Genomic DNA, 14,897 nt, shown 5'->3' with positions numbered 1-14,897 from the left:
CATATTTGACCGGAACAGTTTTTAAGAAATTGTTTGACTTTATGAGGTAAAATGAGTAGAAAAGTTGGTGGAATGTGGCCTACTTTTATATATTGATTTTATAATAAAATATGAGTAGAATGAGTTAGTGGAATGTGGAATACACTTACCAAATATGGTTAACGTGAAATGAGACATTTATTGGCGGACGGACGAAAAAGAAAAAGTGGGACATTTAATGGCGGGCAGAGGGAGTATTATTTATGGGTCTCACCATCCACTATACAATTTCAGCTACTTTTCTCATTCTCTTTTACTTTAACAATTAAGCATTCAAACTCGCGTCAACCCTAAATGGTCTATTTATATGGGACGGAGGAAGTACATAAAAGTTTAAACTACGTTTCTCTAATTTTTTCAACTCATTTATCATTACATTTCTTAAAATACGTACCTGATCAAAGTGTGACAAAAAGATGGACGAGTTTGTCAACAAGAGGGACAATCTGATGAAAGTCCATGAAGAGCGAAGATCCGAAGTGAAGCGCAAGCACAGGGCTGAAGCGATAGAGCTGGGCAAGGAGTTTGATGAAGAATTCAATAAGATCATCGGGGAATACACTCCGGCTGAATCCAAGTAGCACAATTGAGAGAAGCATGGGAACGGCACTGCAGTGAAAAAGTTGCTTTTTCCTGTGCATTTGAACACAAATAGAAGTTGTTTTTCCCCTAAATCATAAAATCTTGTCCATTAATAACTTTAGTACCTTAGACTAACCTCTCTCTATTTTTCTCGTCCTATGTTTACTCAGATTATTTAAGCCCCAATGCAAATTTTATTTTACTTCATTCAACATTTAAAGATCGTGCGATGTGCCATATGGAGTACTTTTTTAATATTTATCAAATTTGTTGTTTGAACTCCATTTTATTGGTCTTGCAACACACATAATTTTATGGTCTGGAACGCGAGGAACCTATCCGGTCGGGTGACTTATTTGGTCCATTCTCACTCTGCATCCGCTACCAGACCAGGTGGTTTCAAGGTTAGAGCATCCACAATGAGACGGACTATAGCCCGCCCTAAGCGACGCCCTATGCACACAACGTCAGCATTTTATCCTCCGCCCATTCCACCTGCAGTGGGTCGGACTATAGCCCGCCCTAAGCGACGCCCTAAACATTTTATCTATTATTTAAATATTTAAATACTTCAAAATTTGGAATTTTTTTTTTAATTTCATTAAAATTAAAACATTACAATACGAAATAAAAAAAAACTACAAATTCTCAACGGCGGTTGCGGTTCCAAACTTCTTCAATCATGTCGGTCATGAGCTGAGTATGGTCTTGTTGGCTGCGCATTGAGCTCTGTCGCTGTAGAACCTCACCGAAGCCCATCGGTAATCCTCGAGTGACAGGCGGGGTCGTCGTGCTGGAGCTAGGTCTGGCTTCATCATCCACCCAATCGGTGACATGTCCAACTTCTTGTTTGACTATCATGTTATGCATGATGATGTATGCATACATGACGTCGGCGATGACTTTCTTGTACTAGAAACGCGCTAGACCTTTCAAGATTGCCCACCGCGATTGGAGCACCCCAAAAGCCCGCTCCACATCCTTCCGCGCGGACTCCTACTTTGCCGCAAACAAGACTCTCCTCTCACCAATTGGGCAGCTGATCGTCTTCAAAAAAACAGGCCACCTTGGGTATATGTCATCGGCCAAGTAGTACCCCATATGATGTTTGCGGCCGTTGGCAGTAAACTCGATGGCCGGTGCGCGACCCCTGCACTGATTCGTGAAGAGGGTGGACGAGTTGAAGACGTTGATGTCGTTGTTCGACCCGGCTACACCGAAGTAGGCATGCCAGATCCAGAAGCGTTGGTCAGCGACAGCTTCCAGGATCATCGTAGGGTGGCTACCCTTGTAGCCGCTGGTAAATTGGCCTCTCCATGCCGTCGGGCAGTTCTTCCACTGCCAGTGCATAAAGTCAATGCTCCCTAGCATCCCGGGGAAGCCGTGCACCGTCTCGTGCATCCTCATCAGCTTCTGGCAATCATCAGCAGTCGGGCGTCGCAAATATGTGTCACCAAAAGCCTCCACAACTAACTTACAAAAAGTCTTGAGACATTCGCGGCCAGTTGTCTCCCCGACATGAAGGTACTCGTCGAACATATTCGGTTTGTTGTGCCGTAGGCCAACTGGCGGATCGCAACCGTGCACTTCTACAACGGCGTAAGTCCGGGTCTGCCGATCCCGTCTTCCCGATACTGGAAGTACTCCTCACGTCCCTCCAACGTGTGCACAATGCGGAAAAAAAGATCTCGGCTCATTCTAAAACGGCGGTAAAAAACATTCGGGCCCCACCTTGGATTCTCGGCAAAATAATCTGCGAATAGACGTTCGTGGGCTACGTCGTGCTCGCGCGGGACATACGTCCGACGTTGTATCGGGCGAGGGACCCGCGCCACCGCCGCTGCCTTTGCTCCCGCTGCATTTGTGCCAAGCATTCCGCCGCGGCTTCATTAACGGCATCGAACAAGGCTCGAGTCAAGGCCCGTCTGCAGCCATCCGATGTACTCAAATCGTAGTCGGCGGGATTCATTTTTGAGGTGACGAGAGAGAATAATTGAAGAGATGTGAAATTGGAGTGTGTGAAATGGGTTGGAATTGTGGTGTTTAAATAAGAAAAAAAATTTGGAAAAAATTCAAAAAAAGAAAAGAAAATGCGTTCGCATCGTCCGTGGCATTGTCCGCGATGCCACAGTGGCGGACGATGCGACGGACGATGAGCATGTTAACCCATCATCCGCGATGCCACAGTGGCGGATGATACGATGGACGATGCATTGTCCGTCGCATCGTCCGCCCCACTGCGGATGCTCTTATACCTACCCGACCGATTATGTCCCTTTGGTGTGCTTGTCTGCTTTGTCCATCGCATCATCCGCCACACTGCGGATGCTCTTATACCTACCCGACCGATTATGTCTCTTTGGTGTGCTTGTCTGCTTTGGCTTGTTTTCATCAATTTTCTCAAACATATATTGAACAAATTCGTTAACTTGACCGATTAGTATGTAATTGATTACAAATCAAGATTCGAGTTATAAAACTCGACAATGAACGCAATAATTAACCACTAATAAATAGTAAGCTCATTCGACATATTATTTAATATGTTTAATCATGTAAGGCCAAACAAAATAAATAACATAACATGCATTTCACGACTCGCATACATCTCTAACAAATTATAGCATATCATTAGAAGTATAGATAAATTTTAGTTTGGAACTCGAATTGGTCCAGTTTTAAATCTTTTAGAGTATTTTCAACCATTTATACTAAATTTAAATTCATTTTATAATAAAGATCACATCAAATAGTGATTTTAGTTTAACCATTTATATAAACTCATACTAAAAGGATATTCTCTATCCACTATCTTTTTTTACTCACAAAATTTATTTTCTTCTTGTTTTTTGTTATGTTATTCTCTTTTTACTTTTTTATTTTATTCTATGTCACTTTATTATCTTCACCTAAATAATACTGTCATGCTAAAAATATTTTGTTACTTCTAACGAGATTGAGAAAGTAGTATAAGTATTATACTCCCTCCGTCCCCCATTAAGAGTCACACTTTTCCATTTCGGTCCGTCCCCAATTAAGAGTCATACTTCATTTTTACCATAAATGGTAGTAGGTCCCACATTCCACTAACTCACTTCACTCACATTTTATTATAAAACCAATATAAAAAAATGGGTCCCACATTCCACTAACTTTTTCAACCAACTTTTCTTTACATTTCTTAAAACCCGTGCCTGGTCAAACTGTGACTGCTAATGGGGGACGGAGGGAGTACTAAGTACTATAATCAAGCACTAGAGCGGACGCGGTATAAGTACTATATTATTATACTAAGTACTATAATCAAATAATGTCATTTTGCTCGGTGGACGCATGCATGTTTGAATTTTTGGTAATCAATTAAAGTGGAAAATGCAAAAAGTTGAGTGTACATAATTTTAAATTTCATATTGCCATAAAGTGTACAATTAGTGGAGCACTAAACGTTGACTGAAATTTGGAGTCCGAGGTAGAAATACAAGGATAAATGAATATTATTGAATGCAACGAAAGTCTGCAACTGCGAGGAAGGACTTTTAGCTTGTCATACAATACAAGCCCTTCTCTCTCGCTCTCCACTGATTGCTTTCCGTCACCCGATTTTCCCACGGTCTTTTCTCTAATCTTGCTCTTGTTATGGTTGATGAGATGCATACAAAAATATTTCAAATTGGTTCAAAAAACTTGATGAGATACATACAAAAATATTTCAAATTGGTAAAAAAAATTTAAAGTTTATATAAATCATACAAAATGTTTCGTTTTTGTTTTGAATGAATTCATTGTTTTTTGTTTATTGTAAGTACTATTTAACTTTGGGTATAGGAAATGTATTAACTTGAAACGCTAATGAAACTTTTTGTACCAATTGGCTGACGGCTGTTATTTTGTGATATTTTGATTTTTCTAGTGCCTGTGTAAGTGTATAATATAAGCAGAACTAAGTGAAGAAATGACTTCGAGAATAATGTGATGATGCTTATTGGTCTAGAATCAGGAAGTCCAACTGAGATCCTCTTCTATGATGTTGATGTATGATCAATTTTGCAATGTTTTTTTTGCCACCACAAGCATGTTTCTTGGTCATATTTTAGAGATCAAATGGGTACTTCATACTAATTGTCTTTCATTGTCTTAAATATTGCCCTCCTTTTGTGGCATCTTCTGGAAAGTGATGCTTAATCATTGTGGCCATGATAATTTTAGAGATGAGCTCGAGAGGGGTTGGGTACCCATCTGATCCATCCCTCAAGGGTAAAAGCACAGCAGATGTATCTAACTCCAGCATTGATCATGGTGTTTCGGATATGAATGTGAATTCTACAGAAGATGATGGATGGCAAGAATATGGAAAGAAACCGAAGAACAGGAACAAGAATAATGCCTCAAAACAGTGGGTTCCTCAGCATTCCACCCCTAAGGAATGGGGTCATGCTGATACTTTGTTTAAACTTGGTATGCGAACTGATGGAGGGACTGGACAGGGCAGTCAACACTATTATGGCAGAGGGTATACTAAGGAACTTAACCGTAACCATAATGACTATGTTGCGCCACCTCCACTAATCCCCCCTCCTCTAAAGAATGGATGGGGATGGAACACTAGAGCGGCTTCTTCTCGGCCCTCGGATGATGGTGTGGTTCAGAAACAAAGAGCTCAAGCAGTTAATAATCAGGCTTTCAAGAGCGACGAAGTTGATGATGATGAAGAGTCTGATGACATTGATGACTCAGATGATGAGCTTATGAGTGATGATTTTGACTCAGATGAAAGCCAGAAAAGCCATGAGACTAGAAAGAAGAACAAGTGGTTTAAGGAGCTTTTTCAGTCTCTGGATAATTTAACCGTCGATCAGATTAATGAACCTGAAAGGCAGTGGCATTGCCCAGCATGCCAGAATGGGCCTGGAGCTATTGACTGGTATCGTGGTTTGCAACCCCTGATTACACATGCTAAGACTAAAAGATCCAAAAGGGTGAAGCTCCACAGAGAGCTTGCTGAAATCTTAGATGAGGAACTTAAAAGAAGGGGAGCATCAGTAGTGCCAAATGGTGAGGCATTTGGAAAATGGAAGGGTTTGGATGAAAGAGCTGACAAAGGCATAATTTGGCCTCCCATGGTGGTAATTTTGAACACCAAGCATGACAAGGATGATAATGACAAAGTATGAAATTCTTATAGAAGTTTGTATTTGTATTAGTAATTTAGTATTCATGCAAATTTACTTTACTGATGGTATACTAACCCTTCTCTATTGTAAACTTACATTTTACAGTGGATTGGCATGGGTAATGAAGACTTGCTTGAGTATTTCAGTGAATATCCTGCAACTAAGGCACGTCATTCATATGGACCACAGATTGCTAAAGGTGACTTGAGATGGAGGTTGTTCTGTTTTAATTAGATGTAACTTTGGGTGCTGCTTGATTGAGCTTCAGATTTGCCTAATATAAAAGAAAATTGGGCTTCAATTTCTTGAGTCTGTTTTTATATGTTTATGTTATGATAACTATAGTTGCACACTTATTGGATTTGTTCCTATAAGTTTTAGGATGCATAATTTTTTATCTCTGTCTTCTCCTTTTGTGTTAACCTCCTGCTACTTTGTTCTGAACTTAGATGGACAGTCAGGAGCAATTCATGGAGGACCACTTCAAACAGCTTTATGAACGTGAAAAGGTAACTCAGTCCGAGGCAAATGTTTCTTCGGCTGAAGAGCGATTACGCAGGTAATGTTGCATCCATTTTGAGTTTGCTGCCTTAATAATTTGTGTTTTCTTATTCAGTTTGTGTGTATCATTTTACTCATGAGTATTTATGATGTCTTACATCATACTACTATTTCTTTGTCTTTGATTGGGTTCCAAGGTTATACCTACCCGGCCGGTGTGCTTGTCCGCTTTGGTATTCGTTAACTTAACCTATTGGTATGTTATTGACGTAAAATCAAGATTCGAGCTATAAAACTCGACAATGAACGCAATAATCAACCACTAATAAAATAGTAAACTCATTTGACATATAAAAATATGTTTAATCATGCAAAGCCAAACCAAATGAAGAGTATAACATGCATCTCATTACCCGCATATAGACGTCACCAAACCGAACCGGCCCGGAACCGTCACCGGCGGTTCGGAACCGTGAACCGGAACCGCGGTGGCGGTTCGGAACCGGATAGGAGTCGGCGGTTTAGGCGGGCCGGTTCAGGTTCACGAAAAATCAAGAACCGTAACCGCCGGTTCGTAACCGGCGGTTCCGGTAGCTTTTCAGGGTTTAGGGTATAGGCATGCAGGCGTAGGCATGCCGACTAAGAGTATATATATATACTATCTATTTACATTTATAATTTATTGTTTTTTACTTCAACTTTTTTTATTTAAGTCTTTTGATTCTTTTGTAATTTCAATTTTCAACATTTGTATTTGTAATATCGACATTCACATATCGTTCAAATTTGTATGATTGTATGATTGTTTCAATAAAATTCCAATTGTTCCAACTCCAATGTCGACTTCTACTCCATTTGTCAATTGTCATTCTCGTTTTATTTATTTATTCGATAGTACAAGACTACAACTACACCTACAACTCTACAATTAGTACTATACCGGAATAAAATTAAAAAATAAAAAATAAAAAAATTCGGCATTGAACCGGCGGTCCGAACCGGAACCGGCCCGGAACCGTCTGGAAACCGCCGGTTTTGAACCGGCTTGGAACCGGAACCGGAACCGCCTGACCCTAGGCGGGCCGGTTCAGGTTCCATATTTTTTTGAACCGGAACCGCCGGTTCCGAACCGGGAACCGGCGGTTCATGAACCGTGGTGACGTCTACCCGCATACAGTTCTAACAAATTCTAGCATGTCATTAGAAGTTGAGATAAGACTCTTCAACTCTAATTGATCTAGTTCTTAAATTCTTCAACTCTAATTGATCTAGTTCTTAATCTTTCACTTAATAACATCTCCAACTATTTATACTAAATTAAAATTCAGTTTAATGTAAAAGTTACATTAAATAGTGAGTTTAGTCCAACCATTTACATAAACTCATGCTAAAAGAATATTCTTTATCAACTATCTTTTTTACTCATAAAATTTGAAATAAAAGTTATTTGAGTTCATTTGAATGTAAACTTAAAGATAAATACCGGCACTCAAAAATTTAAAATGAGATTAGTTTTGAAGTATCATTGATGTTAATTGCCCACTCCATTTTAGTTTTGGTGTACCGTTAAAAATTATATTTTGGCAACATTTATTTCTGTTTTTTAAAATCATACAAACCAAAATCCCATCAAATTAAGTAAACAATAACTGTGAACGTATATTTAAAAATTTAAAATTTTTTATTTTAAAGTATAAAACCGCGCTCATCTAGATCAAGTTGTTTCGATAATAAGTGTTGGCGCGCAAATAGAATCAATACATTCAAAATGAAAACAAAACAAAGTTAAGCAAATTCACTGTTGAAAGAGTCGCAATTTCATTCCCACTCTCAAGCGAAAAAGGCTTTCATCACAAGCATAGTGCCAGAGAGATGTTTGGTAGGGTGAGACCGGCGCCGATCAGCTCCTTGGAACCCCTCGAATCCCAAAGATCCTCTACCAAAATCATCAAGCACGATTCTCTCTCCATCTACGGTACCACCAATTCTTTCTTTTTGTTTACCGTTCATCTTACATTTATAAATTTTGTATAATTTGTGTTCAGATCTTCGTTGAAATTCATTAATTTACCATGCGCGCGGATGCTCACACGCTGTCATAATTTTTCCTTTCTTTTTAATTGTATTGTTTATAGGGATTTCTTTATAATGGTTGCTGGGAATTAATTGTAAATGTTGAATTAGGTTTACAGGAGCTGGGGTTAAACACTACCAATTTTTTTAATAACCCCTTCTCTTTTTTCTTTGATATTGGCTGTGATATTTGTCTCACTTCTGCAATATTGATAAAAATAGTTTTGGAATTCCAATTATCTACTTTTGATATGGAAGCCAAATTGTGGAACCGGGAGGAATTGGAATTGTATTTCAATTCCAAATCCAAATTTTTTGTGGCACCAATATTGGATTTGGAATTGATAGCTCCAATTCCAATTCTGCAAGCCCAATTCCATGATGCCCAATTATATGATGCTAAATGTTGAATTAGGTTTATAGGAGTGGGGTTTACTTGACTACTCTAATTTTGGGCAGGTCGTTTGCTGCTGTTTCGTTACATAACAGCCTTTATGAGATGTTGTAATTCTTCAAAAATGGGATTTTGTAGTTTTTGCAGCTTCACGTTAGAATAGAAAAGCCTGAATTGAGATCTTATAAAGGTTAGCCAATATATATCCTTTATATATGAAATGGTCAGCCCTCACAATTTATAAGCTGATGTAGCAAGATTCTAAATGTGTGTTTGTGTGTAATGTGTATGCTAAATTGCTAACTAGATCTATTTCCCTAATAAGAGTACGTCAATGTCATGTATCCGATTGATTCTTTAGTTTTCAAGAACTTATGTAGTTGGTTCCATTTTTTAAAAATGGGGAGTAGAAGATGAGTGAGACTCAGTGCTACAGGATAGGGCTGTAACCCTATTTATGGCATAGCAATTTTACGCTTGCATTGATTGTCGGAGCACAACTGAGATGCTATATGTATGGAAGTCGACATCTTAAGAGAAACAGTGAAAGGATGGTCATTGCAGTTACAATCTTTTTAAACATTTATACGTTAGTTGAGTTGAATCACTATTATGACATTATTTTCATAAGCTGGTAGCTCTACTTGGTGCAAATAGTGTAGCAGAATCAAACTCATGACCATTTTGTGCTCCAATTGTTGTAGAATCAACTCTTCTCAAACTAAAAGAAGGCTCTCGTTGCAATCCAATCTGCGACCCTGAGGATTATTCAAGGAACAATGCAGTTTGTATCATGGCCATCAATTCACCGGAGGAGGCTATGAGTGCCGGTGCTGGTTGGTCCTCTACAGAATCTCTTCCAATGTCTAGTTCTAGTGATCAATCTACAGCCTTCTCAAATGAGGCAGCTAAAACAAATATGTCTATTCTTCATTTCTTCTCAAAACACAAGAGTACAACACATACTCGAAGTCCAAGTGATACAGAGTCGATGGCTACAGAAAGTGGTTATTCATCTTCTTCCAGTGTTTCACCTTCATCTAGCGATTCACAGGCAGCCATCCGCTGAAGATATAACTGGGAGAAGGGAAATATTTACTCTTTGAGCTCCTGATTGTGGAGTCTTCTCTTCATGTATCAGAATCAACTAAAGGAAACTTGCTATTGGACAATGGATAATTTGTAGGAAATACATATACATTAATATTTCTCGTGAATTCTTTAGTGGAGCTTAGGTTCTTTTATTAAGTATCCTCTTTCACCAAGAAATTTATGCTACCAGTGGAATTTATATTACAAATTTCGTTCCGATACCAGTATTTGTATCTATGTTTAATTTTTTGTAGTTCTTTCTTGGTATCACCATATAATATATGGAAATGATGATAGACACAGCTCCCAGCTTTTAGATATAGTAGTAGTATGTCTTAACCTGAGAAAATGTTCGTAACATCAACAAGTGGGCTGGTGTCACAGAGTCAAGTTCGAGCTAGAGCCCGAAATGAACAAAGCACACCGATAAGGGTCAATATTCAACAAGTGGCAAAGGTGCATCTATGGGTGCGAGCAAGGGCTGTACTCTTGTCGTGATCCCATTTGATCGAAATGAAGAAGGCGAAAGGAAAATGCCAAGGACGAGGTGTCATATCGAGTAGTGCAGCCCGGTACCCGAACATGTGTATGAGACAAGTAAATACATTTTATTTGGATATTTGCAGAGAGCCAAAATTACCAACACAAGCAGCATGACCCACCACAGTCGGAATCACACTGGAAGATGATAAGGGGACTTCAAAAGGAATTTGCTCTGTAAGTTTAAGTATGTTATTTTTTTTTTGCTTTTAGCAATTTAACTAGTATATAATTTCTGGTTTTTAGGATTTTAACTGTAATTTTTAATAAATTAAGTTTTCTTATAATGCAATTGGTAATTAATTGCGTAATTTAGTTAGATTTCACAATGAATAATTGAAACAAGAAATTAAAAGAAAATAAACAAGCAATCTATGAATAGTTGAAACTATATCATACACTCTTGAATCATAGAAGCTCCCAGCTTAATTGGAGGAGTAGTAATCAAATTTCCAGGATCAAAATCATTTCGGAAACTAGTAGCAAGTAATGACGTTGAAAAACAACATTAATCAAATGGGAGAGGGCTACATGTATTGTGAAATTTTACTAGTTTTGAGTTGTAAACACATTATAATCGTAAGCCAAGTTCAAAGATCAATAACACGTGACAGCTTCTGGATGCGATTCAGGAGGAAATCCCCTTGCTTGATGGTAGACTGGTAGAGAGCATTCTTTGCATCGGGCCGATTGGTTTCTAACACGCCTGCAACTTTGTCTATCTTGCAATGTAGCTTCCCCGCTGCAATGAACCGAGATAGTTCCCTACGAAAAACAAACACATTTAACATATTGCTCAAATCTAGAAAGTTGCTCATTCACATCACGCAGGATTTTAAGCGCTTACATGTCTATGAAATCCACTGTCACGCCAAATGATTTTGCCATAGCTTCAATGGTTACACTCTTGTAAGATTCCAAGAACTGCGAGTATACAACACTTCTTATCTCCCTCATGTAGTACCGGAAGTGTGGGTGCAAATAGCGGTCCAACTTAATGTGCTTGGTCAAGCCAGCTGAAAAACCAAAATATGCAAAATATAATTAGCAGAGCTAAACATGTATAAGATCGTATACCCCCTCTGATCCAAGCAATGCTTGACTCAAAGCACAATAAGCAGTTGCTACAAGAACAAGGACCCTGCTTGAAGGGGCTACTTACCGAAAGCGATAAAGAATGATTTATATTGGCAATCATATAAAGAGTTCAGAAAGTCTGATAAGTATGGGATTTTGCCAATGACGGTCAGGATCTCTGGTGCATCCACCACCTGCCACATATCCAACCACAAAAGAAGTTGATCGATTAATAACATGGTGGTTGGGGAAGGGGGTGGGGGAGGCATGAGAATTTTATTGAGATAGGACTTAGGAGAGGTTTTTGGACAACAAATTTTATATTTCAATTATGAATAACATCCAAAAGCTAATTAGTCCTTCACATTAGAGCCACTTTGAGTGACACTCTCCAGGCTACATTCACAATTTTACATAAATGGTCTAGCCATTCAGTAATTCATTCAAAGAAGGTACACCACCAAGATGTGTCTCCATATTTAAGGCACATAACCAAAAATATTAAATGAAATCGCAGAAGAAAAATAGCTAGAATTTGCAGCTAATCATAATGACCCACTGACAAACATCATTTTAAAAATGAGTGTAGAACCAAATATATATACTATCAAACTAAATTATAAAATTTATAGCAACTATTATTCTCCCAACCACAAAATAAATCTAACTAATAAAGTATCAACATAATTATCCGTCCAATTTTGCAGGGAGTGTGGTAGACCAGACTAACAAAATCATAATTATTGTCAATGAAAGCAATATCACAGTTAAGATTGCAACAACATGATCCATTGATCCTCATTTAAATAGCATAGTCCAACCAAATGTTCGACAAATAAAAATGAAATTTTATTGATGCATTCAACTCTTACTAGTAATCTTTTGACCATTCATAAGAATATTATGGAGAATAGAACCTGGAATTTTAAAACTTGATCGAGTCCAAGTAAATTGATGCATCAGTGGAGTACTGTTTTTTTCCAATTCAGTACGAGGAGTTACAGTCTTTTCCAATTCAATTGATTTATATTTTCTTCTACTTACGGCTACACATTGATCAGCACATTCATACGAAAGGAGGTACTAGGTTGCACATCAGCAAAAGGTGAGGCAAACCAAGGCAAGTTTGTGATGAGTGAAAACAAAATACCAAGGTTAAGAAAAATAGCAAACCTTCTGTTTTAGTGAAACTCTATCCAACGATATGATGCTCGTGAGACCAGTATAAAATATGAAGGTGTCGTAGGGGAAAAGCTCATAAGTTGTAAAAGTCGAAATAGAATCAAGGAAAAGATCAGCCGCTTTCTTGAAATTGCGAGTGGACATGCAATATAAACCCTCATACACCTTCAAACGGTTCTTCCTCTCCCAATCACCACCCTCCTCAAACAATCTGTAATGTTAAAAGTCAAAATCAGTGCTCAACCTCTGCTCACAAAAAAAAAAAGGTTTGGAAAATTTATCCACAGCAACAGAAACCATTGTTTACTTCTTAGCTTTGTCAATGCTTTTGGAGATAAGATCAAAGTCCATGTGAAAGAAACCAATTTGTAGTGTGTAGAATACCAAATCCATCTTTTGTCCAACTGCAACAGTTTTGCCCTCTGTTATTTTAAGTTGTTCCAGTGCCTTTTCCTGGATATTAAAGAATGTAGAAAGATTTCATATGGGAAAAAAAGAACTTGAAATCAAAGGTTTTTTTTGCATTACCTTGTCACCAATTCGAATATAAAACAATGATTTGGCCAAATGAGCTTCCCTAACTTCACTTTCACCCAAGTTCTCTTCTGCATCAGCAATCCTACATGAATTCACAGTGATAAAAAATTTAGGAAATAGCCCACACAATATGTTGAACTCTAGATGGTCTAGAAGATATCCAATCATATTTCTAGATATCAATGAATTTAAAAGGTGAACAAATACTCCCTCCTTCCATGAAAATTTATCACCTATTTCCTTTTTCGTCCGTCCCTAAAATTTGTCACCTTTCACTTTTACCATTTTTGGTAGTGGACCCTACATTCCACCAACTCATTCACACTCGCATATTATTATAAAGCTAATATATAAAAGTAGGACCCACATGCCACCAACTTTTTCAACCCACTTTCTATTACATTTCTAAAAACCCGTGCCGGGTCAAATGGTGACGAATTATTAGGGACGGAGGGAGTAATAAAATGAGGATAGCAGAAGTTTTGAAAAAATAAAGTAAACTGCACTTAGAAATCTTTTAAGGCCAAACAAAATGGAAATGTGAAATAATTACATTCACAAACCATTGTGAGGATTGAGAAATACATCTCTAAAGTACAGGTAAAGCAGCACTATATATAGGCCTTGCAAGCATCAAGCCCCTTCTCTACTTACTGTTCACAAACCAGAATTAGAGCATCTAGAGCTCATAACTGATGAGGATAACTTATCACAAAATTATATAGAGATTTTTAAGGAGCTATGTTACACGAAGATATCAATTATATTCAGAAACTAACTCCGAAGACTAATTTTATAAACCCGCACTAGCACTACCAGCATAAGTTGCAACTCTAAAAGACAATCCTCAATAAGCTCTAAAAATGAATCATAGCTCGATTTTCTGTCCAAATAGTTGCACTATTAAATTTTAGTTGACATTGCAGCAAGAATGATACAATAGAAAAGGACATATGGAAAGAACTTTCAAACACTGGACATTGCGACTGTAGAATAGAAAGAACTGTAGAATTAACAAGGAGAAAGAACTTTCAAACACTGGACATTGCAGCAAGAATGATACAATAGAAAGGGACATATGGAAATTGTAAGGAAAGGAGCAGAACAAAAAGGATGAATTCATAGACATAGACTTCACATAACGCAATTGCAACTCAATATTAGTTCATGAAAAGCAAAACTGACTTCTCTTCGAGCTTCTTCAATTCATCATCGATCTTGGAGCTCATCGAGTCAAGTGCCTTCTGATCCAAATCCAATACCTTGCTGGCAACTAGGGTTTCGTACAATGGAGCCATATCTACCAAAACAAATTCCTCTACAATGAAGCTCCGCGATCAAACTAATAACTGTTAATTGAAGAATGAATTTCATAGAAATGGCCCAATTACCGTTGGCAACGATGAATTTGAAGACCTCATCGCGGAGGCGCACTTTTTCAATGTCGTCGACGTCGTTCTGCGTGAGCAGGAAGAGATTGTTGGCGAGCACAAGCTGTGGCTGCTGAACTCCTTCACCTTCCATTGCCGACCTTTTCCTTGCTTCTTTCAGTCACAGAGAGAGATGAAGGAGAGTTTTCTTGAGGGAGGAGGCAGCAACACAGAGAGGAGAGAGAATGATGGGAATTTCAATATTGGGGGATTTACTCAAAATTTAAATATATTTTGTTCAGGTTTAATTATTTTCTCTTTTAAATAAATAAATAAATG

General features: G+C 38.1%; 3 protein-coding genes across 3 annotated transcripts; 2 read left to right on the top strand and 1 right to left on the bottom strand.

The window, feature by feature from the left end:
* Positions 1–4,646: 4,646 nt before the first annotated feature.
* LOC125195684 (protein SUPPRESSOR OF GENE SILENCING 3-like) lies at positions 4,647–6,355 on the top strand. Its single transcript, XM_048093845.1, has 4 exons — positions 4,647–4,726; positions 4,828–5,786; positions 5,898–6,007; positions 6,250–6,355. The coding sequence occupies exons 1-4, from the start codon at positions 4,723–4,725 to the stop codon at positions 6,353–6,355; spliced, it is 1,179 nt and encodes a 392-aa protein (XP_047949802.1). The 5' UTR covers positions 4,647–4,722.
* Positions 6,356–8,114: 1,759 nt separating this feature from the next.
* LOC125209252 lies at positions 8,115–10,004 on the top strand. Its single transcript, XM_048108889.1, has 2 exons — positions 8,115–8,268; positions 9,465–10,004. Exons 1-2 carry the CDS (start codon positions 8,166–8,168, stop codon positions 9,827–9,829), a joined length of 468 nt encoding a protein of 155 aa, XP_047964846.1. The 5' UTR covers positions 8,115–8,165; the 3' UTR covers positions 9,830–10,004.
* Positions 10,005–10,800: 796 nt separating this feature from the next.
* Positions 10,801–14,821, bottom strand: LOC125218986 (26S proteasome non-ATPase regulatory subunit 6 homolog). Its single transcript, XM_048120824.1, has 8 exons — positions 14,580–14,821; positions 14,374–14,488; positions 13,180–13,270; positions 12,959–13,104; positions 12,643–12,862; positions 11,555–11,663; positions 11,240–11,408; positions 10,801–11,157 (listed from the first exon to the last, which is right to left on the bottom strand). Exons 1-8 carry the CDS (start codon positions 14,710–14,712, stop codon positions 10,983–10,985), a joined length of 1,158 nt encoding a protein of 385 aa, XP_047976781.1. The 5' UTR covers positions 14,713–14,821; the 3' UTR covers positions 10,801–10,982.
* Between the last annotated feature and the right edge of the window lie 76 nt (positions 14,822–14,897).

This window comes from Salvia hispanica, chromosome 1, assembly GCF_023119035.1.
Source record: "Salvia hispanica cultivar TCC Black 2014 chromosome 1, UniMelb_Shisp_WGS_1.0, whole genome shotgun sequence".
Lineage (NCBI taxonomy): Eukaryota > Viridiplantae > Streptophyta > Magnoliopsida > Lamiales > Lamiaceae > Salvia > Salvia hispanica.
The sequence above is the reverse complement of the archived record's forward strand: the minus strand, read 5'-3'. Positions and strand labels throughout refer to the sequence as shown.